This window comes from Giraffa tippelskirchi, chromosome 12, assembly GCF_054371585.1.
Source record: "Giraffa tippelskirchi isolate mGirTip1 chromosome 12, T2T-mGirTip1v1.2.pri, whole genome shotgun sequence".
Classification (NCBI taxonomy): Eukaryota; Metazoa; Chordata; class Mammalia; order Artiodactyla; family Giraffidae; genus Giraffa; species Giraffa tippelskirchi.
The window spans coordinates 106,516,640-106,540,558 of NC_137286.1; the positions used below are offsets into that span (position 1 = coordinate 106,516,640).

The window sequence follows — 23,919 nt, forward strand, 5'->3', positions numbered from 1 at the left end:
CTGATCTCATGGGGGACACATTGTATGCTGGTCACGCCGGGGAAGGCCCCCGAATGCCAGCCCCATGGGAGCACAGAACAGAAATGAACCAAAGGAGATCAGCCCAAGGGGACCTCTGTGGACTGGTCTCCCCTGGCCTGCACTGCCTGGGACTGCCGGGCAGCAGCTGAATTAAGAAGTGTCCAGCTAAGAAGGACCTTCACACAACCAGCTGGAAGCACACATGCAGGAAGGCACGTGATGGGTGACAGGGTGGGGAGGCAGAACCTGACCGGCTGTCAGCGTTGGAGGCAGGAGACCATGCCAGCCAGGCTAACTGCCCACGGCCTGGGGGCAGCCATGGCCCATGACTTGAAGGAAGGTCCATGGCTCGCTTCCTCTTTTGGGTCCAGCATCTTTAGACACTGATGGAGCAGACGACTGAGCAGGAAGACCCAGAAATGGCATCTTGGCAGCAATAAGTCCACCAGATGACGCTGAGTACAAGCCACTTACACAGCAGGAAAGATCTAGGACGGTCTTTGTGGGGTGATCTGTGGCCCCAGGGAAGGAGGGGGGTGCTTAAACTCAGGGACCACACACCTGCCCCCGAGCACCCCAGTCCCCAGAGGGACGTGTCCAAGTCCTTGACCACCACGTGGTTGTGGGGATAAGGTCAGGAAAGTTCAGGTGACCAAGATAGGCGTCACAATGAAGAGGGAGAGCCAACTCAGGCGTGGACCCCCCCCAATTCCCTTCTCATTGCTGTGGGGGGTGGGGGCAGAAATCTGTCGAGTTGAACAGGAGGAGGGCGGCAGGGCCAGCTGGCGAACACCCCTGTCTGCCCCAAGACCTCAGATCCACACCGAGCCTGTCCAGCGTGCACACACAGGGCTGACAACATGTTATGAGCTTTTCATCACTTACTGTCAGTCCTCCCTTTGCAAGAGGTTTACCTTTCCAGCTCTCCACCCCCTGAACTGCCTCATTCTCATCCTTCAGTGAGGGCGCAGCCCTCCCAGAACCCCTTCAGGCAGGGGTGGGGGTCATGTTAGGAAGAACCCCAGCTCCTCAGCTTCACCTTCAAAGGCCTCCACAACCTGCTCCTGCCGTGTACCTCCCAAGCTTGGGCCGACTCCCCGGCCCTGCAGTGGAATGCCTGGTGAGGGCTGCAGCTGAGCTTTTGCTCAAGGTAAACTCTCCCCCAAACCAATCTCATTTCTTAAGGTCAAGTTAGTATCTTAAGAGTTTTCAGATTGCCTTAGTCATAGTTAACCTTCACTTTCCCCATATTCCTTTAACACCTGGGGCCTCTTAGACAGAACTGCACCTTTTCCTCACCTTCCCCTGGGAGGGTAAGGTAAGGGCTGCATCTGTCCTCCCCTCTTGCTCCAGTAAGCCCACCCAGTTCCCGCAGAGCAGATGATGAGAGGGTGGGTCTGACTCTGGACCCCTCAGCTTCCTGTCATTCACACCTTAACTTAGCATTAGAAGGACAAGGAATTTATTATAATCTCTCCACTCACATTCAACAAACACCTGAGTGCCAGGGATGTTTCAGGCAGTAGGAATACAGATGAAATAATACAGTCATCTGTTGACCAAGGACTTACCCTCTCCGGGGTAAATGTACAAAGAAACAGTTAACCCAGCCATGGCAGCACAGGCAGCTTCCTGGCAAAGCGGAGCCCTGGTGGATTGGTCCAGATGGAGGGGAGGAAGGGCCTCTGGGCAGAGTTCAGAGCCTAGACTCGGGACCACGTCAGTTAGGAGGTGCCACCCAGGAGAACTGGTTAGGCTGGAGCCCTCTGTGGAGGGTCTGACCCCAAAGGCAGCAGGATGTTAAAGGAAGAAGTGACCCAATCTCATGGAGTTTAGACCCCTCAGGGTACAGAGTGGAAGACAGTCTGGAGCCCAGGAGAGATCTTGGCTGCAGAGGGAGATTTTTACATTATTAGCACATGAATAGTAGGTTAAATAAGACCATTCATGGAAGTGTATATAGAGACAAACTGAACAGGTTTCATTCCAAGAGGGAAAAGAGGCAGGGGAACTAAATATTAAAAAAGCCTCGAGAAACCATCAGCAAAATGAAAAGGCAGCCCACTGAACAGGAGAAAATATTTGCAAACCATATATAAGGGGATAATACACAAAATACACAAAGAACTCGTGTAACTCAATACCAAAAAATAAAAATGTGATTTTAAAATGGGCACAAGACCTAAACACACATTTTTCCAAAGGCATATAGATGTCCAACAGGCACTTGGACAGATGTTCACCATCACTAATTATTAGAGAAATGCAAATTAAAACCACAATGAGATGTCACCTACGTAGATCTGAAAGAATAGGAGTCATCAGAAAGACAAGAAATAAGTATTGCTGAGGACACAGAGAAAAGGGAACCTTCGTGTATTCTTGGTGGGAGTGTAAATTGGTGCAGACACTGTGGAAAATAATACGGAGATTCCTCAAAAAAGTAACAATAGAACTACTATATAATAGAGCAATTCCACTGCTGGGTATTTATACAATGCAAACAAACACTACCTTTAAAGACATATGATCACTGCAGCATTATTTACAACAGCCAAGATATGGAAACAACCTAAGTGACCACCAATGGATGAATGGACAGATAAGACATGGTATATATACAGTGGAATATCGTTCAGCCATGATAAAGAATGAAATCTTGCCATTTGCAACAACATGGATAGAACTTGAAGGCATTAGGCTAAGTGAAGTAAATCAGAGAGAGGAAGATAAACACTGTGTGATCTCACTGATATGTGATATCTGAACAAAAAACAACACAATCATAGATACAGAGAACTGACCAGTGTTTGCCAGGGCAGGGAGTAGAGGGTGGGCAAAATGGTACAGGGAGTCCACGGTACAAATTTCTGGTTATAAATTGTGGGGATGTACAGTACAGCATGAGGACTAGTTAACAATGCTGTGTGCATACTTGAGAGTTGCTAAGAGAGTAAACTCTTAGGAGTCTCTTGGACAGCCAGGAGATCAAACCAGTTAATCCTAAAGGAAAGTGAAAGTCGCTCAGTTGAGTCCAGTGGAATTCTCCAGGCCAGAATACTGGAGTGGCCTAGAGGAAAACACAGGCAAAACACTCTCTGACATAAATCACAGCAGGATCCTCTATGACCCACCTCCCAGAGTAATGGAAATAAAAGCAAAAATAAACAAATGGGACCTAATTAAACTTAAAAGCTTTTGCACAACAAAGGAAACTATAAGCAAGGTGAAAAGACAGCCTTCAGAATGGGACAAAATAATAGCAAACGAAGCAACTGACAAAGAATTAATCCCCAAAATATACAAGCAGCTCCTGCAGCTCAATACCAGAAAAATAAACGACCCAATCAAAAAATGGGCCAAAGAACTAAACAGACATTTCTCCAAAGACGACATACAGATGGCTAACAAACACATTAAAAGATGCTCAACATCACTCATTATCAGAGAAATGCAAATCAAAACCACAATGAGGTACCATCTCATGCCAGTCAGAATGGCTGCTATCAAAAAGTCTACAAACAATAAATGCTGGAGAGGGTGCGGAGAAAAGGGAATCCTCTTACACTGTTGGTGGGAGTGCAAACTAGTACAGCCACTATGGAGAACAGTGTGGAAATTCCTTAGAAAACTGGAAATAGAACTGCCATACAATCCAGCAATCCCACTGCTGGGCATACACACTGAGGAAACCGGAATTGAAAGAGACACGTGTACCCCAATGTTCACTGCAGCACTGTTTGCGATAGCTAGGACAGGGAAGCAATCTAGATGTCCATTGACAGACAAATAGATAAGAAAGGCGTGGTACATATACACAATGGAATATTACTCAGCTATTAAAAAGAATGCATCAGTTCTAATGAGGTGGATGAAACTGGAGCCTATTATACAGAGTGAAGTCAGAAAGAAAAACACCAATACAGTATATTAACACATACATATGGAATTTAGAAAGATGGTAAAGATGACCCTATATGCGAGAGAGCAAAAGAGACACAGATGTAAAGAACAGACTTTTGAACTCTGTGGGAGAAGGCGAGGGTGGGATGATTTGCGAGAACAGCATTGAAACGTATATTACCATATGTGAAATAGATCGCCAGTACAGGTTCGATGCATGAGACAGGGCGCTCAGGACTGGTGCGCTGGGACAACACTGAGGGATGGGATGGAGAGCAGGGTTCAGGATGGGGGACACATGTACACCCATGGCTGATTCATGTCAATGTATGGCATAAAACCACTACAATATTGTAATTAGCCTCCAATTTAAATAAATAAATAAATAAAAAATACTGGTGTGGGTAGCCTTTCCCTTCTCCAGGGGATCTTGCCAACCCAGGGATCGAAACCAGGTCTCCTGCATTGCAGGTGGATTCTTTACCTGCTGAGCCACAAGGGAAGCCCAAGAATACTGGAGTGGGTAGCCTATCCCTTCTCCAGCAGATCTTCCCGACGCAGGAATTGAACTGGGGTCTCCTGCATTGCAGGTGGATTCTTTACCAGCTGAACTACTAGGGAAGCCATCCTAAAGAAAATCAACCCTAAATATTCATTGGAAGGACTGATGCTGAAGCTCCAATCCTTTGGCCGGCCACCTGATGGGAAGAGCTGACTCACCGGAAAAGACCCTGATGCTGGGAAAGACTGAAGGGAGGAGGAGGAGGCAACAGAGGATGCTGCTGCTGCTGCTGCTAAGTCGCTGCAGTCGTGTCCGACTCTGTGCGACCCCATAGACGGCAGGCCACCAGGCTCCCCCGTCCCTGGGATTCTCCAGGCAAGAACACTGGAGTGGGTTGCCATTTCCTTCTCCAGTGCATGAAAGTGAAAAGTGAAAGGGAAGTCGCTCAGTCGTGTCCGATGAGATGGTTGGATACCATCAACAACTCAATGGACATGAGTTTGAGCAAACTCTAGGAGATAGTGATTTATCATGGTGATCATTTTGTTATATATGCAGATATTGAATCATTACTGTACAACTGTAACTAACACAACCTGTCAATTATATCTCAACAAACTAAGAGCTTGAGCAGAGAGACTAAGTACCAGAGCATTGCTGACCTGGTTTACACCTCCAGATCAGGTGCAGTGAGAAACTGACCCAATTAACAAGTGTTTTCATTTGGATGAGAAATTATATGATTGCTTAAAAAAACATCAAACCCTTAGAAAGGGACATTCAACAAAACAACACTCCAGCATTGTTTCAAAGTGTCACAAAGTGCCATGATAGACAAAGAATGGAGGGACCATCACAGACTGAGGGCCCTGAGCTGCCCCAAGGCTGGACCTGAGGCAGTAAAGAGGCACCGGTAGGACCCTCTGCCGGTCACAGGTCAGAACACGGCACTGCCTCCACACACGTCCTCATCGTGCTGAGCAGTGATGCTGACATCTGGCCAGAGGGCACAGGGATTTCCTTGTGCTAGTTTCACAGGTTTTTCTGTTACTTTGAAATTATTTCAAAGCATAGGATTAAATAATAAGAGAGAAAACATTTTTAAGTTTTAAAAATATGAGACAATCAAGAAAATCTGAACTGGACTATTTGAAGACATTAAGGAAGTATTCACTTTGAGGTGTATTAATGGTACTGTGGTTTTGTTAACAGAGTCCTTAACTTTTCGAGAAACTACCAAACTTGCGAGTGTATACACATGTGCACGCATGCACACACACACACACAGACACACACACAGTGACCATGTGCCTCTGAACCTGACCCTGTCAGCCAGGGGTCAGGACACACCCGTGCATGCCCCGAGGGAGACCCAGGGACAGAGAATTGCTGGGCAGGGAGCAGCACACCTGGGGGAATGGGCTGTGCGTGTGTGGGTGCATGCGTGTGTGGGTGCACACCTGTGTGCACTGGGGCAGGGACCTGTAAGAAATCTGTGAGGTGGCAGGAGCCCTGAAGCCCAGAGCAGAGTCTGGAGTTCCAGCCCTGGAAGCCACGAAGGGCTGTGAGTGGCAGACAGGCTCAGGGCGACATGGGGACGCTCAGGCGGTGTGGACGGCGGTGTGGACACCGCCACGGGAGGGACAGAACCAGCCTGGCAGAGAGGCCCTACACAGCTTCCGCATTTGTGACCTGAGTCTGACCTTGGGCACAAAGATCCCTTTTGCAGCTGGGGTTTCTCTTTCAACGTGGATGACAGTCCCCGTGTCACCGGCTAGTGGACCTGACGGTTGCCTGGATGCAGCGACGGGTCAGAAGCCTCATCCGACTAAAAATATCCACCCCTCTCCTACCAGTCGGCCTTGGGGACGCTCTGGCCAAGGCGCTGGGACAAGACCCCTGCCCATTGTGCAGCATCTGGGTTCTCTCAAAACACAGAGATGCTGCCAAGGGAGGGGGCGCCATGCATCCATGTCATGGCACCCAGCACCGGGGGCCTGTGGGGACCACAGCGGGGGGAGGGGAGGGACCCAGACGCCTCGGGACACAGGACAGATGCACATTCAAGCCGATTCCCCCAACCTCCTGCCTTAAGATCCCGGAAAGACCCTCGACTGGAGCACTTTGTGAAAAACACTGACATCAAGAGCCGCCAGAGGGGTCGTCCCTGTCACCAACAAGGACACACCACGGAGCGGCCCTGCGTGCGCGCCCGCCTAGGGGAACGGGAACCAGGCCAGGTCTCCTCTGCTGGGACCCACATGTGAAGCTTGGCCGGAGGCAGCGACAGCTGGCCGGCTTAATCCAGGAACAAAGGACGTGAGGAGGGGATGGAAACCGAGCCCAGAGGAATGTGGGTGACGGCAGGGCCAGGAAAAGCTGCCGGGCCCCGGACGGTAGGAAACAATTTGAAGCAGCTCACGAGGACGGTGAGCAGGTCGAGGACAGAGTTGCCGAGTTGGTGCACAAACCCAGCCTCCCTCTTTGCAAAACACAAACTAGTCCACAAACAGCAGAGGCTGTGGGATCGTCTCTTCCACGGCAGTCAGTCTCAAGACCCCAGACCCCAAAGCCAGGAAGAAGTGGGGAAAGGCCATCCACCCACAAGCACTGGAGGAAGTGGCCTCAACAGCCCGGGGTCCCCAGATCCCAAGGTCAATAGACTTTCTTAAAGGGGCGGTCTGGAATGAGGGTCCTGAACCTACAATTTCATTCTGACCTGGTTACCAACCAGCAACAGGGGCGCGTCACCCCCACTGGTTCTCAGCAAAGTGGAGGTCCCCCAGCTTCCTGAAGGCAGGACTGAAAAAGTGACATTTTTATCAATGTTTTCTGCTTAAAAAAAAAGCCTGTAATCCCGAGGTTCCAAGGTATCAGAGACTCTGCCCAAAGTAATCTGTCAAGTCAGTGCAGTTCTTGTCGATTTCTCTTAAAACTTGGCAGGCTGACCCTAAAATTCACACAGACACAAAAGGGCCCAGAATAGTCTAGACCATGGTGGGGAAGGACAGGGGGACCTCCCACTAGCCGTCAAGGTAACAGCTGGTAACAGCAGTGGCCCTTGGGGAAGTTTAGGGGGGCACGTTCCTTTCCCAAGAGCTAGAACTTCTCCTGCACGGGTGCAACTGAGGCAGAAACCAGGCTTCCAAACTGGTTTCCAGAATCGCGTGGTGACGTGGGGCCTATGACAGCCCACACTTCTCACCCTTCACCCCACACCCAAGAGCTCAGCCCACTGGCCACCAGGGGGCCCAGGACAGAAGCCCCCCAGCTGGGCTGTAGCCCCAGGCGCCTCCGAGGTGGGGAGCGTTTTCTGATACACTTTCATCTCAGGATGCCCCCCCACCGGGGACACCCGGGGCTGGGACGTCCCGGCTGAGGAGTCTAACTAGAGCTCGAGGCCACTGGTAACCCAGCGTGGATGGGGTGGCCCTGAGACTGCCAGACACGGCCAGGCGGCTGAGCCCTCCACAGGGCTTGGAGCTCAGCCCAGGGCCAGGCCTGAAAGCCCCCTAGACAATCCTGCCCACCCCAGTGGAGGGCACCGGGCCCAGGTCTGAGGCCATGAAGCACCGAGATGGGGTCTGTGGTTCCGTGTGGAACAGGCCCCACAGCTAGGGGGAGGGAAGGGGATGAGGGGACAGAAGACCACAGCACCAGCACTTAGGCCAAGCCAGACCGGCCTTCGACACGGCCCCGCCTGACAGGAACCTGGGTGGTGCACCCCAGGGGAGGGCCGTGGGGAGGGCAGCGAGCCTGACCCGCTCAGGCCCCAAGGCCACCCCTTGGGAGCACCTGGCCCCCTGCCGGTGAGGACAGCCAGGGTCAGTCACTCCAGGCCGAGGCCACCGCGCTGCCATCCTGAAGCTGAGCCAGACCCACAGGGTCCTCTGCTCACCAGGCTGGTCCCCATTCCCACCCCTGCAGGGGGAACCGAGGGCCCCACGGGCTCAGCCCCACCACCGGGGGTCCTGGAAAGGGTGAACCCACTGAGGCCACAGCAGACGTGCCCACCTGGAGGTCAGGGAAGAGCCCGGAGACACTGGAGGACCAAGCGCTGCCCAGGGACAGAGAAGGGGCTGGGTGAGCCAGAAGTCCCCGGCCCTCTCCTCCCTCAGGGCAGATACCACGCATTCCGGGCGGCCGGCAGATCTCTTCAAAGGAAAACAGAGCTCTTGCCACAGAGGCTCCAGGGAAGCAGCAGAATCTGGGGTCGGAGCCACGTTCTCGCGCTGTCCCCAGGGTGAGCAGGCAGGCCAACCCCTCGTGTGTGGAGCTTCTGGAAGGTTACCATCTCCTTGACCTCGTCAGCTGGGGGCAGCGCACGCACTGCCCTCCTCCAAGCCTCACCAGGCGGCTCTGGAAGATGGATGCCAAGAGCTTGTCCCCCCTCTCCCTGCCTGGCCCCGTGTCGGCCTGAAGAGCACAGACACCGTATCCGGATGTCGGGATCTGAGAGGCAACCATGACACGGAACAGTCACGCACCTTCCAAGAAAACTAAGTAGAGCAAGACCCAGCAGTCAGAGAAGACAACCTTTAAGGCGCAACACTCTCACCCCGTGACAAGGCTCCTGATGACACTCGTATTTTTACTCTCGAACAGTGGTTGCTGCAGCCAAGCCTGCTACATTCTGAGAAGCTTGGAGAAAAAGAAAAACGATATAGGACCTTGACCTATTAGTCATTTATCCGTAAAAATATGTGGGGGAGACACGCCAACATTTAACAAGCAGCTTTAAACAATGAGCTTGTCCTTTCTCTACCTCGGAGTCTGATGATGTCCCCCCTACCCCCCATGTCACATGCTGTGGCTGGAGGCCACCCACCTGGTCCTCTTCTCCCTCCCTCCCCTGCCCTTCGTAACAGAAATGACTCAGCACCAGCAAGGATGTGTAGACAACACATAGACCCCTGTGAGGGCTGAAAGCTTCCTTTCTAAGTCATTAGGACAGTTAAGTAGCCCCAGGCTGCAGTGAACTTGCTAAGGAGACAGAGACATAGCTCCCTGGGTTCAAAGACGCAAGGGCTGAGGGCGGGTGGGCCGGTGCTGCCCCCTAGTGGCCACCCCTGGGAGCCCCGTTCCTGCCCATGGGCACCTGGGTGCCTGAACACGGGTCTGACCCTGCACTAGGGGAGGGAGGTCACAGAGACAAAGCTAAGCAGGGAGACTAAGAAGGGAGAGGGCTGTCTCCAGCATCAGGCTCCTCAGCTCTGTACTTTCTCTAATTAATACTCTTTTACCGGGACTTCTCTGGTGATCCAGTGGCTAAGACTCCATGCTCCCAGTGCAGGGAGCCTGGGTTGGGAACCTGGGTTCGATCCCTGGTCAAACTAGACTCCACACACCACTAAGACCCCGCACAGCCAAATAAATACAAAAATAAAAAAATATTCTTCACAATTTTACAATTCTTTTACAATGAAGAAAAAATGATATCCAGGGCACAGCCCTGGGCAGTGGATTCAACGAGGGGGCACTGCGAGGAGGGTGGCTGATGTGGGGTTGGCGATGGGGGTGGGGGGAGCAGAGCACCTGTTTCAACCTCCTGAAACCAACATCACCAAATACCCACCGAGGGGCTCGTGGGAATGAGGGTAACCCCTGTGGGCACCCCGCTGGCCTGGCTGGGACAGGGGTGACCCCCTCCACAAGCTGTTGCTGCTCCACCCCTGCTCCCCAGAGACCTGCACAGAGTTTGGGGTGCAGAGAGCAGAGCCAACTGAGTTCTCTTGGGAAAATGCCACTTTTCCGCCGCCCCCTAACCCCGGGACGCCTGTGCAGGTCCCCCAAGCAGGCTCATCCCCACGGCCCCACGAGGTGGTGGCCCTCACCCCTCCCGTCAGGTCCTCGACCTCCCCTCCTGGTCTGCCCCCCTCCTCCCTGTCCTGCTGCTTTTCCCCTCCATTTATTCCCAAGCTGCTGCTGTGATCCATGCACTTGTTTACTATAGAATAAAAGGAGATGTGGTCGCTTAAAGGTCCAGGAAGAATCGACAAAGAAAAGTAGCAAAGCCTAAAAATGTAAACCCCAAAGGAAAGTTATCTTTAGACTACTACCCAAAATTGAGGAAAATAAACAAGTAAAAATTACACAGCATGTTGGAGTGTATTTATCTTTGGGGAGTCAATACAGCAATGTGTATCTTTAAACCCTAATAAACCTCAGTGTTCTTACAGTAGGTTCCTTAATATGTCAGTGTAGCTTAAAAATATCTATTGAGCAACCACACTGATTTTATTTTTGTCATATTTGTTTCTAAGCTTAAGAGAAACAAACAGGATGCCACAAAGTAAATGAGAAAATATTTTTATATTCTGGAGGCTGAATGTTGCCTTTCTAAGAGCCCATCGGTGGGAGCACGGGGGGGAAACAGCGCCCTCTGCACCTGTGTCCTGGCTGGGTCCCCCACCCCCCCACCCCACACACCCAGGCTGTGGGCCCCAGGGGTCTGACCTCCGTGAAGCCTGTGAGAGCAAACAGTTCCCTCCAAGCCAAGGCTCTTGGGAAATGGGAGGCTGTCATGACCCACTGAAGCTCCGTTTACTCCAGTATCTGCTCTTTCCTCATGACTGGTAAATTTCCCTTTCTGCTTTCCACTGTAAAATTCAGATGCTTTGCCTAACCCCCACCCCTTTTTTTGGAGCTTGGCCACGATGGTGGAGCAGGAAGACTACGAGCTCACATCCTCTCACAGGCACACCAAAATGACAAACATTTACAGAGCAACTACTGATAACACAGACCAGAACCTACCAGGAAAGATGCTCTATGACTGAAAATAATGACACTCAGCCTATACACAGAAGCAAGATACTATACATAGAAAATACTAAAGACACTACCAGAAAACTACTAGACTCAGTGAATTTGGTCAAGTGTCAGGATACAGGGCTTCCCAGGTGACTCAATGGTAATGAATTGGCCTGCCAAGGGAGGAGATGCAGGTTCAATCCTGGGTTGGGAAGATCCCACATGCCTCGGGGCCACTACTCCTGAGTCTGTGCTCTAGAGCCTGGGAACCACAACTACTGAGCCCATGCGCCCCAGAGCCCTCATTCCGCAACAAGAGAAGCCACCGCATTGAGAAGCCTACACACTGCAACTACAGAGTAGCCCCATCGTCACAACTAGAGAAAAGGCCTGGACAGCAATGAAGACCCAACACAGCCAACATTTTACAAAACAGTAACTAAATAAACAAAAAATTATAAAAGTTTCAGGATACAAAATATACATTCCTATACTCTAGATGGGGAAACAATGGAAACAGTGACAGACTATTTTTCTGGGCTCCAAAATCACTGCAGATGGTGACTGCAACCATGAAATTAAAAGACACTTGCTCCTTGGAAGAAAAGCTATGACAAACCTAGACAGCGTATTAACAAGCAGACATACTTTGCCAACAAAGCTTCATCTAGTCGGAGCTATGGTTTTTCCAATGGTCACGTATGGATGTGATACAGCTGGACTATAAAGAAAGCTGAGTGCCAAAGAATTGATGCTTTTGAACTGTGGTATTGGAGAAGACTCTTGAGAGTCCCTTGGACTGCATGGAGATCAAACCAGTCGATCCTAAAGGAAATCAGTCCTGAATATTCATTGGAAGGACTGATGCTGAAGCTCCAATACTATGGCCACCTGATGCGAAGAACTGACTCATTGGAAAAGACCCTGATGCTGGGGAAGGGGACTACAGAGGATGAGATGGTTGGATGGCATCACTGACTCAATGGACATGAGTTTGAGCAAGCTCCAGGAGTTGGTGATGGACAGGGAAGCCTGGCGTCCTGCAGTCCATGGGGTCACTAAGAGACACAACTGAGCAACTGAACTGACTGATACTCTAACTAAACGAAAGATCAGAAAGAGAAATTCAAGAAACAATCCCATTTACCATCTCATCAAAAAAGAATAAAATACCTAGGAATAAACCTACCTAAGGAGGCAAAAAACCTGTACTCTGAAAACTATAAGATGCTGATGAAGGAAATAGAAGATGATACAAACATATGGAAAGATAAAACATGTTCTTGGATTGGAAGAGTATTTTTTAGATAACCGTACTACCTACCCAAGGCAATACAGAGATTCAATGCAATCCCTATCAAATTACCAATGGCATTTTTCATAGAACTGGAGCAAAAATTTTTTTAAATTCACATGGAAACACAAAAGATCTCAATTTTGAGAAAGAAAAACAGAGCTGTAATAATCACACTCCCTGACTTCAAAGCTACCATAATCAAAACAGTATGGTATTGGCACAAAAACAGACATATAGCTCAATGGAACAGGGCAGAGAACCCAGAAATAGACCCACACACCTATGATCAACTCATCTACAACAAAGGAGGCAAGAATACACAATGGTGAAAAGACAGTCTGTTCAATAAGCACTGCTGGGAAAGCATGTAAAAGAATTAAATTAGAACATTCTCTAACTCCATACAGAAAAATACACTCAAAATGGATTATTAAATACCTAAATGTAAAGCCAGATACTATAAAACTTGTAGAGGAAAACATAGGAAAAACACTCTTTGACATAAATCACAGTGTTATCTTTTTGAATCTACCTCCTAAAGAAAATAATAACAAAAATAAACAAAAGGGACCTAGTTAAACTTAAAAGCTTATGTACAGCAAAGGAAGCAATAAACAACCCACAGAATAGGGGAAGATATTTGCAAACAATGCTACCAACAAGGGATTAATCTCCAAAATATACAAACAGCTCAGGTAGCTCCCCTTCATGGATCACAGCCTTGTGATGAAGGGGCTTGCGTAACTAAATGAAGCTTTGAGCCATGCTGTGCAGAGCCACCCAAGATGGATGGGTCATAGTGGAAAGTTCTGACAAAACATGGTCCACTGGAGGAGGGAATGGCAAACCACTCCAGTATACTAGCCATGAAAACACCATGAACTGTATAAAAAGGCAAAAAGATATGACACCAAAAGAGGAGACCCCCCAGGTCAGAAGGTGTCCGATGTGCTACTGGGGAAGACGGAGGACAACCACTAACACCTTCAGAAAGAATGAAGCAGCTGGGCCAAAGCAGAAATGACACTCAGTTGTGGATGTGTCTGGTGGTGACAGTAAAATTTGATGCTGTAAAGAACAGTATCGCATAGGAACCTGGAATGCTAGGTCTATGAATCAAGGTAAACTGGACGTGGTCAAGCAGGAGATGGCAAGAGTAAACATTGAGATCTTAGGAATCAGTGAACTAATATGGACAAGAATGGGTGAATTTAACTCAGATAACGATTATATCTACTAATGTGGGCTGCTGCTGCTAAGTCGCTTCAGTCGTGTCCGACTCTGTGCGACCCCATAGACGACAGCCCACCAGGCTCCCCTGTCCCTGGGATTCTCCAGGCAAGAACACTGGAGTGGGTTGCCATTCCCTTCTCCAATGCATGAAAGTGAAAAGTGAAAGGGAAGTCGCTCAGTTGTGCCCAACTCCTAGCGACCCCATGGACTGCAGCCTACCAGGCTCCTCCATCCATGGGATTTTCCAGGCAAGAGTACTGGAGTGGGTTGCCATTGCCTTCTCCAACTAATGTGGGCAAGGATCCCATAAAAGAAATGGAGTAGCCCTCATAATCAACAAAAGAATCTGAAATTCAGTACTTGGGTGTAGCCTTAAAGATGACTAATGATCTCAGTTTGTATCCAAGGTAAACCATTCAACATCACAGTAATCCAAGTCTATGCCCCAACCACTAATGGCGAAGCAGCTGAAGTTGGACAGTTCTATGAAGATCTACAAGACCTTCTAGAACTAACACCAAAAAAAGATATCCCATTCATCACAGGGGACTGCAATGCAAAAGTAGCAAGTCAAGAAATACCTGGAGTAACAGGCAAGTTTGGCCTTGGGAGTATAAAATGAAGCAGGGCAAAGGCTAACAGGATTCTGCCAAGAGAACACACTGATCAAAGCAAACAAACACCTTTTTTATAACACAAGAGATGTCTTTACACATGGACATCACCAGATGGTCAACACCAAAATCAGACTGATTACAGTCAGCAAAAACAAGACCTGGAGTTAACTGTGACTCTTATTATCAGCTTCTCATAGCAAAACCACTAGGGAAAACCACTAGGCCAGTCAGGTACAACTTCAATCAAATCCCCTATGAATATGCAGTGGAGATAGGGAATAGATTCAAGGGATTAGATTTAGTAAACAGAATGCCTGAAGAACTATGGGCAGAGGTCCATAATACTGTACAGGAGGCAGCGAACGAAACCATCCCAAAGAAAAATAAATGCAAGAAGGCAAAGTGGTTCTCTGAGGAGGCCTTACAAATAGAGAAATGAAGAGAAGCGAAAAGCAAGGGAGAAAGGGAAAGGTACACCCAACTAAATGCAGAGTTCCAGAGAATATAGCAAGGAGAGACAAGAAGGCCTTCTTCAATGCAAAGAAATAGAAGAAAACAACAGAAAGGGTAAGACTACAGATTTCTTCAAGAAAACAGGAAATATCAAAGGGACATTACATCCAAAGATAGGCACAGTAAGGGACAGAAACGGTAAAGACCTAATAGAAGCAGAAGTGATCAAGAAGTGGAAAGAATACACAGAAGAACTGTATAAAAAAAAGATCTTAATGACCCAAATAACCACAATGGTGTAGTGTCTCACTCGGAACCGGACATTCTGGAGTGTGAAGTCAAGTGGGCCTTAAGAAGCACTGCTCCCAATAAAGCTAGTGGAGGTGATGGCATTCCAGAAAAGGTAGTTAAAATCCTAAAAGATGATGCCATTAAAGTGCTGCACTCAACATGCCAGCAAATTTGGAAAACCTGGCAGTGGCCACAGGACTGCAAAAGGTCAATCCTCATCCCAATTCCCAAGAAGGGCAGTACTAAAGAATGTTCAAACCACTGGACAACTGCACTCATCTCCCATGCTAGTATGGTAATGCTCAAAATCCTCCAAGCTGGGCTTCAGCATTAGTGAACTGAGAACTTCCAGATGTTCAAGCTGTGTTTAGAAAAGGCAGAGGAACCAGAGATCAAACTGCCAACATTTGCTGGATTATGAGCAAGGGAATTCCAGAAAAACATCTACCTCTGTTTCATTGACTATGCTAAAGCCTTTGACTGTGTGGATCAAAACAAACTGGAAAACTCTTAAAGAGATGGGAATACCAGACCATCTTACCTGTGTCTTGAGAAACCTGTATGTGGGTCAGGAAGCAACAGTTAGAACCCTGTATGGAACAACTGACTGGTTCAGGATTGAGAAAGGAGTACAACAGGCTGTTTATTGTCACCCTATTTAACTTATACACAGAGCACATCATGTGAAATGCTGGGCTGGATGAGTTACAAGCTAGAAACAAGACTGCTAGGAGAAATATCAACAACCTCAGATATATAGATGATACCACTCTAACTGCAGAAAGCGATGAGGAACTAAAAAGAGCCTCTTGATGCGGGTGAAGGAGAAGAGTGAAAAAGCTGGCTTAAAACTCTGTAAAATTAAAAATTAAAAAAACTAAGATCATGGCATTCAGTCCCATCACTTCATGGCAAATAGAAGGGGAAAAGGTGGAAGCAGTGACAGATTTCCTCTGCTTGGGCTCTAAAATCACTGCAGATCTAAGATCACTTCAGACGGCAGTTAGAAGTTAGAAGACGATTGCTTCTGGGCAGGAAAGCTATGAGAAACCTAGACACTGTGTTAAAAAGCAAAAACATCACTTTTCCAACAAAGGTCCATATAGTCAAAGCTATGGTTTTTCCAGTGGTCATGTATGGATGTGAGAGCTAGACAATAAAGACAGCTAGAGCACCAAAGAAATGATTATTTTGAACTGTGGTGCTGGAAAAGATTCTTGGGCATTCCTTGGAATCAAGGAGATCAAACAAGTCAATCTTAAAGGAAATCAACCCTGAATACTCTTTGGAAGGGCTGATGCTGAAGCTGAAGCTCCAATACTTTGGCAACCTGATGCAAAAAGTCGACTCATTGGAAAAGACCCTGATGCTGGGAAAGATTGAAGGCAAAAGGAGAGGAGGGTGATAGAAGATGAGATGGTTGGATGGCATCACTGATTCAATGGACATGAACTTCGGCAAACTCCAGGAGATGGTGAGGCACAGGGAAGCCTGGCGTGCTGTAGTTTATGGGGTTGCAAAGAATCGGACACATAACTTGGTGACTGAACAACAGATAGCTCAATATCAAAAAAATGAACAATCCAATCAAAAAATAAGCAGATCTACACAGACATTTCTCCAAAGGAGACATAGAGACAGCTTAAAAAGCACATTAAAAAATGTTCAACATCACCAACTATTCAATTTAGTTCAGTTGCTCAGTCACGTCCAACTCTTTGTGACCCCATGGACTGTAGCATGCCAGGCTTCCCTGTCCATCACCAACTCCCGGAGCTTGCTCAAACTCATGTCCATCAAATTTGGTGACGCTATCCAACCACCTTATCCTCTGTCGTCCCCCTTTCCTCCCACCTTCAATCTTTCCCAGCATCAGGAGCATCAGGAATTATTATCTAATAATAACTAATTATTAACAAAATGCAAATTAAAACTACAATGAGATCTCATACTGGTCAGAATGGTCATCATCAAAAAAACCTACAAATAATAAATGCTGGAGAGGGTGTGAAGAAGAGGGAACCCTCCTACACTGTTTGTGGGAATGTAAACTGGTGCAGCCACTGTGGTGAACAGTATGGAGATTCCTTAAGAAACTAAAAACAGACCTACCATATGACTCAGCAATCCCACTCCTGGGCACATATCTGGAGAAAAACATAATTCAAAAAGATACATGCACCCCAGTGTTCACAGCGGCACTATTTACAACAGCCAGGACATGGAGCAACCTAGATGTCCATCAACAGAGGAATGGATAAAGGTGATGTGGTCCATATATACAATGGAATATTGCTCAGTCATAAAAAAAGAATAAATAATGCCATTTACAGCAAAATGGATGGACCTAGAGATGTCATATTGAGTGAAGTCAGACAGAGAAAGACAAATATGATATCACTTGTATGTGGAATCTTAAACAAAAAAAGGGAAGAAATGAAATTATTTACAAAACAGAAGTAGAGTAATGGATGTAGAAAACAAACTTATGGTTACCAGAGGGAAAGGGTAGGGGGACAAATTGGGAAATTGAGATTGACTTGTACATGCTAGTACATATAAAATAGGTAACAAGGACCTAGGACCTACTGTACGATACAGGGAACCCTACTCAGTTTTGGTAATAGCCTAAATAGGAAAAGAACCTGAGAAAGAATTGATAAATGTATATACATATATAAGTGAATCACTCTGCTGTACACAGACTAACACAACACTGTAAACCAACCACATGCTAATATGATAAAGATTCAGATGCTTTGCCCACCACTGCCCCCCTCCAGCTTTTTTCAGGAGCTCGGCCATGACAGTGGAGCATGAAGACCCAAGCTCATGTCCTCTCACAGGCACACCAAAATGACAAATACTTACAGAGCAACTATTGATAACACAGACCAGAACCTACCAGGGAAGATGTAAAGAAGGAACTTTACATCTACAACTAAAGATGTAAAGAAAGAACTTTACATCTACAACTAAAGATGTAAAGAAAGAACCACAGTGACAAGAGCTGGAAGGGCTGAGTCACAGCACAGACAAGCACAGCACAGCACAGCTGCCCCTGGGGGGCAGCGGGTGAGCAACTCACAAACAGGAGGACAACTACATTGCAGAGGTTCCCCCACTCAAGGAACAAGAGGTCTGAGCCCCATTCCGGACTCCCCAGCCTGGGGATCCTGCGCCAGGAAGACGAGCCCCTAGAATGTTTGGCTTTAAAGGCCAGTAGGGCTTACATCAGGGCATCCCTGAGGGCCCGGGGCAGGAGCAGTAATCTGAGAGAAGCCCGGGTCAGCTCCCTTGCTGATCCCGGTGAGTCTCCCAGGACACTGGAGACTGAAGCTCCTGGGGGCCACAGTCATGGGCATGGCCATTTCTTGGAGTTCCTTCCATCACGTGGACAATGGTGCTGGCACATGCCACTATGGGTCCTCTCCAGGGTGTCACCCGGCCCTGCCCTGGCCACCGCCTGAGGCCCCAGTACCGGGACTCCTCAAGCTAAACAGCTAACTGAGCAGAAACGCAGCCCCACCTGCCAGCAGACAGGCTACCCTAAGACCCCTCGGTCTACAGCCCCCCTAGACTCACCAGTGACCCGGCAACCAAGCCCAGAACCCGTGGACCTGGCCGTGCCCTCAGGACCAGTGCCAGCCACCAGTGGGCTGACACCAGCTCTAGGGCCCCAGGGCCCGGCAGCCAGGGAGCCCAGGACCCAGTCCCCCGAACCCTGGGCCCCCACCAGCCCCAGGACCAAGGAAGCCCCGAGGTCTGCCACGGCAGGACACAGCCCACCCAATGCCAGCCCTGACATGCCTGGGCCCCTCAGCCAGCTGCCTCACCTCCCCACCAGCAGGCTGACACGGGCCCAGGTCCCTAAGGCCTGGCACCATTGATCTGGGACCTGGCTCTACCCATCACTAAGCCAGCACTTGCCCCAGGTCCCACCCCAGGCTCCAGTACCCCCCCAACCCTCAGGCCACCATGAGCTCTACACATCTTGGACCCCTCAGCAAGTCCCCCAGGATCCAGCATCACTCATCAGCAGGCCGGCACTGGCAATGGCACACCCTGCAACCTGCAGCAGCCGTGTTAAGAACCCAGCTCCTTCCCCCAGCAGCTGACACAAGATCCAGAAACACTGGCCCCAGAGCAGCCCATCCTGGAATTGCTCCCCGCCAACCCCACCATGGGCCAGCACTGTTCCTGGGACCCCCAGGCCTTGCAGCCATCCTCCTTGTGACCCAGTCCCACAGTGGCCAGCAGCCTCCACAAAGACAAGGCCTAGTACCAGAGCCAACTGTACCAGGGCCCCGCAACGCCTCCCAGACTACCCACGGTGGTCAGCCCACCACAACAGAAAGACACAGGCAGCCCATATAGGGTTCACTACAACATACGGCTCTGGTGACCAGAGGGGACCTGTGTGCTACAAGAGGCCACTTCTCCAAGGTCAGGACACACGACCAACCTACCAGATACATGGAAATAAAAACAGCTAACATGCACTGGAGAAGGCAATGGCAACCCACTCCAGTGTTCTTGCCTGGAGAATCCCGGGGACGGCGGAGCCTGGTGGGCTGCCGTCTATGGGGTCGCACAGAGTCGGACACGACTGAAGCGACTTAGCAGCAGCAGCAGCAACTAGGCAAAATGAGGCAACAGAGGAACACGTTCCAAAGCGAGGAACAAGAACCCAGAAGCACTAGATGAAATGGAAGCAGGCAGTCTACTTAATAAAGAGTTCAAGGTGAGACTTCCCCGGTGATCCAGTGGTTAAGAATCCACCTGCCAATGCAGGGGACATGAGTTCAATCCCTGGTCTGGGAACTAACATCCCACACGCCACTGCAGTGCGGCCAAAAAACAACAAAGAAGAAGAAATTTAAAAATACCCAGATACAAATGAAAACAAAAGGCCAATGATTCAAAATTGATGGGATGCAGCAAAAACAGTTCTAAAAAAATAGACAGGACACGATAAAACTCTAAGAAGAGAACACAGGCAAAACATTATCTGACATAAATCTTGCCAATGTGTTCTTGGGTTGGTCCACCAAGGCAACAGAAATAAAAGCAAAAATAAATAAATGGGACCTAATCAAACTTACAAGGTTTTACTTTTAAAATCCTTTTTCATTTTAAAAAGCTTTTAAATGAAAAGACTATCTACAAAAGGACTGGGAGAAAATATTTGCAAGTAATGCAACCAATAAGAGTTTAATTTCCAAAACATACGAACAGCTCATACAACTCAATAACAGAAAACCAAAATACCCAATTAAAAAAGTGGGCAGAACACCTAAAAAAGGCATTTTCCCAAAGAAGATATACAGATGGCCAAAAGGTACATAAGATATGCTCAACACTGCTGATTACTAGAGAAATGAAATCAAAACCACTCAGACCAGTCAAAATGGACATCATTAAAAAGCCTATGAATAACAAATGCTGGAGAGGATGTGGAAAGGATGCAACCATCCTACACTGTTGGTGGGAATGTAAACTGGTGCAGTCACTGTGGAGAACAGTATGGAGGTTCCTTAGAACACTAAAAATAGAGCTAACATATGACCCAGCAATCCCACTCCTGGGCATGTATCTGGAAAAGACGAAAACTCCAATTCTAAAAGATACATGCACCCCAATGTTCACTGGCGCACTATTTGCAATAGCAAAACATGGAAGCAACATAGATGTCCATCAACAGAAGAATGGATAAAGAAGATGTGCTACATATATACAATGGAATACTACTCAGCCATGAAAAACAAAGAAATAATGTCATTTGCAGCAACATGAATGGACCAAGAGGCAATCATACTAAGTAAAGTCAGACAGAAAAACAAATACCATATAATACCACTAAAATGTGGAATCCAAAATGTCACACAAATGAATTTATTTACAAAACAGAAACAGACTCCCAGACACAGACAATAAACCTGTGGTTACCAAAAGAGAAGAGGGGAGGATAGTTTAGGAGTTTGGGATTAGTAGATACACACTACAGTATATAAAAGGCATAAAATACACAGCCCTACACTAGAGCACAGAAACTATGTTCAATATCCATAATAAAACATAATGGAAAAGAATATGAAAATATATATATACACACACACACATAGTGTATGTACATGTATATCTGAATCACTTTGCTATACACTGGAAGCCAACACAACATTGTAATCAAACTACACTTCAATTAAAAATGAAAAAAAGGAGCTTCCCTGGTAGTCCAAGTGGTTAAGAATCTGCCTTGCAATGCAAGGGACACTGGTTCAATCCCTGGTCCAAGAAGATCCCACATGCCTTGGGGCAACTGAGCTGGTGTGCCACAATTAATGAGCCCAGGCTCTGAAGCCCAAGAGCTGCCACTCTTGAAGCCCATGTGCCTGTGATCCACAACAACAGAAGCCACTGCAATCAGAAGCCCTCACACCACAACCAGAGAGCAGCCCCTGCTTGCTGGAGCTGGCAGCTGGAGAAAGCCCTCATGTAGCAACAAAAAGCCAGCACAGCCAAAAATACATAAATAAATATTAAATAACTAAACAAATAAAATACCTAAGGGCATTTGAACAAAAAGTGTGAAGACTATTTCAATAAATATTTTTTAAAAATTAAAAAAAAAAAAAAAACAGTCCTAAGAGGGAAGTTTATAGTGATACACACTCAAGAAACAAGAAAAATCTCAAACAACCTAAACTTGCAACTAAATGAACTAGAAAAAATAAGAACAAAACCCAAAGTTAGTAGAAGGAAAGATAAAATCAGAGCAGAAATAAATGAAAATTGAGACAAAAATTAATAAGAAAATAAAAAGATCAATACAACTAAGAGTTAGTTCTTTGAAAAGATAAAGTTGATAAGTCTTTATCCAGAGTTCTCAAAAGAGATTTTGGTTAAAACCAAAAATGAAAAAGGAAAAGTTACAATTGATACCACAGAAATACAAAGGATCATAAAAGACTATTACAAACAACTGTATATCAATAAAATAGCAAAACTAGAGAAATGGACAAATTCCTAGAAATGTACAATCTCCCAAGACTTAACAAGGAAGAAATAGAAAATATGAACAGACCAATTACTAGTAATCAAATTGAATCAATAATTTTAAAAAGCACCCAACAAACAAAAGTGCAGAACCAGATGGCTTCATCAGTGTTTCAGCAAACATTTAGAGAAGAGTTGATCATTCTGAAGACTATTTTAAAAAAAAAAAAAAGGGAAGAATGCATCTGAACTCATTCTACAAGGCCACAATCACCTTGATACCAAAACTAGACAAGGATATCATACAAAAAAGAAAATTACAGGTCAACATCACTTGATGAACACATCCAAAAATTCTCAACAAAATATTACAACACTGATTCCAATAATACACTAAAAGGACCATACACCATGATCAAGTAGGATTTATCCCAGAGACACAAGGATTTTTTCAGTATCAGTAAATCAATCAGTGTGATACACCACATTGACCAACTGAAGAATAAAAACCATATGATCATTTCAATGGATGCAGGAAAAAGCTTTGGATAAAATTCAAAATCCATTTATGATTAAAACAAACAAACTCTCCAGTTGTGGGTATAGAGGGAACATACCTCCACATATACTGAGAAAAACGGAGCTAGAAGAATCATACTCCCTGACTTCAGACTATACTACAAAGCTACAGTGGTCAAAACAGTATGGTGCTGGCACACAAAAAAAGACATATTAGCTCAGACAGGATAGAAAGTCCAGAAATAAACCCACATACCTATGATCAATTAATCTACAACAAAGGGGGCAAGAATAAACAACCATAAAATGATAGTGTCTTCAGTAAGTGCTGGGAAAACTGGACAGCTGCATATAAAAGAATGAAATCAGAACATTCTCTAACCTCATATACAAAAATAAGCTCAAAATGGATTAAAGACCTAAATGTAAGGCTGGATACTATAAAATTCTTAAGAGAAAAACATAGGCAGAATACTCTTTGACATAAACTGCAGCAAGATGTTTTTGAATCCACCTCCTAGAGTAGTGAACATAAAAACAAAAACAAACAAATGGGACCAAATTAAACTTAAAAGTTTTTGCACAGCAAAGGAAACCATAAACAAAATGAAAAGACAGCCCATTGAATGGGAGAAAATATTTGCAAATGATGCGACCAACAAGGGATTCTACCCCCAAAATACACAAACAGTTCAGGCAGCTGAATATCAAAAAAGAAAAAAAACAACTCAATCAAAAAAAGAGCAGAAGATCTAAATGGACATTTCTCAAAAGAAGACATACAGATGGGCAAAAAGCACATTAAAAAATGCTCAACATCACTACTTATTAGAGAAATGCAAATCAAAACTACAATGAGGTACCACCTCACACTCATAAGAACAGCCACCAATAAAAAAGTCAACCAACAATAAATGCTAGAGAAGATGCAGAGAGAAGAGAACACTCCTACACTATTGGAGGGAATGCAAACTGGTGCAGCCACTATGGAGAACAGTATGCAGGAAATAGAGCTAATATCTGATCCTGCAATCCCACTCCTGGGCATATATCCTGTAAAAAAAACATAATTTGAAATAATACATGCACCCCAATGTTCACTGCAGCACTATTTACAATAGCTAAAACATGAAAGCAACCTAAATGTCCATCAACAGATGAAGGGGTAAAAATGTGGTACATATATACAATGGAATATTACTCAACCATAAAAGAGAATGAAATAAAGCTATTTGCAGCAACATGGATGAACCTAGAGATTATCATACTGAGTGAAGTAAGACAGAGAGAGACAAATATATGATACCCCGTATATGGGGAAATCTAAAAAAATG

At 46.6% G+C, this 23,919-nt stretch overlaps 1 protein-coding gene across 2 annotated transcripts in view; it reads right to left on the minus strand.

Annotated features, from left to right (window-relative positions):
- Positions 1-23,919, minus strand: part of IL17D (interleukin 17D) — a 31,790-nt gene that overhangs the window by 2,089 nt on the left and 5,782 nt on the right. Inside the window, exon 1 of one of the 2 annotated variants that reach the window (XM_081549059.1) lies at positions 8,441-9,051. The exons of the other annotated variant lie outside the window; for it this stretch is intronic. Coding sequence (XP_081405185.1) covers positions 8,441-8,560 — 120 coding nt within the window. The 5' untranslated portion in view covers positions 8,561-9,051. Of the gene's footprint in view, positions 1-8,440; positions 9,052-23,919 lie in introns of those variants that run through there. 2 annotated transcript variants of the gene reach the window in all.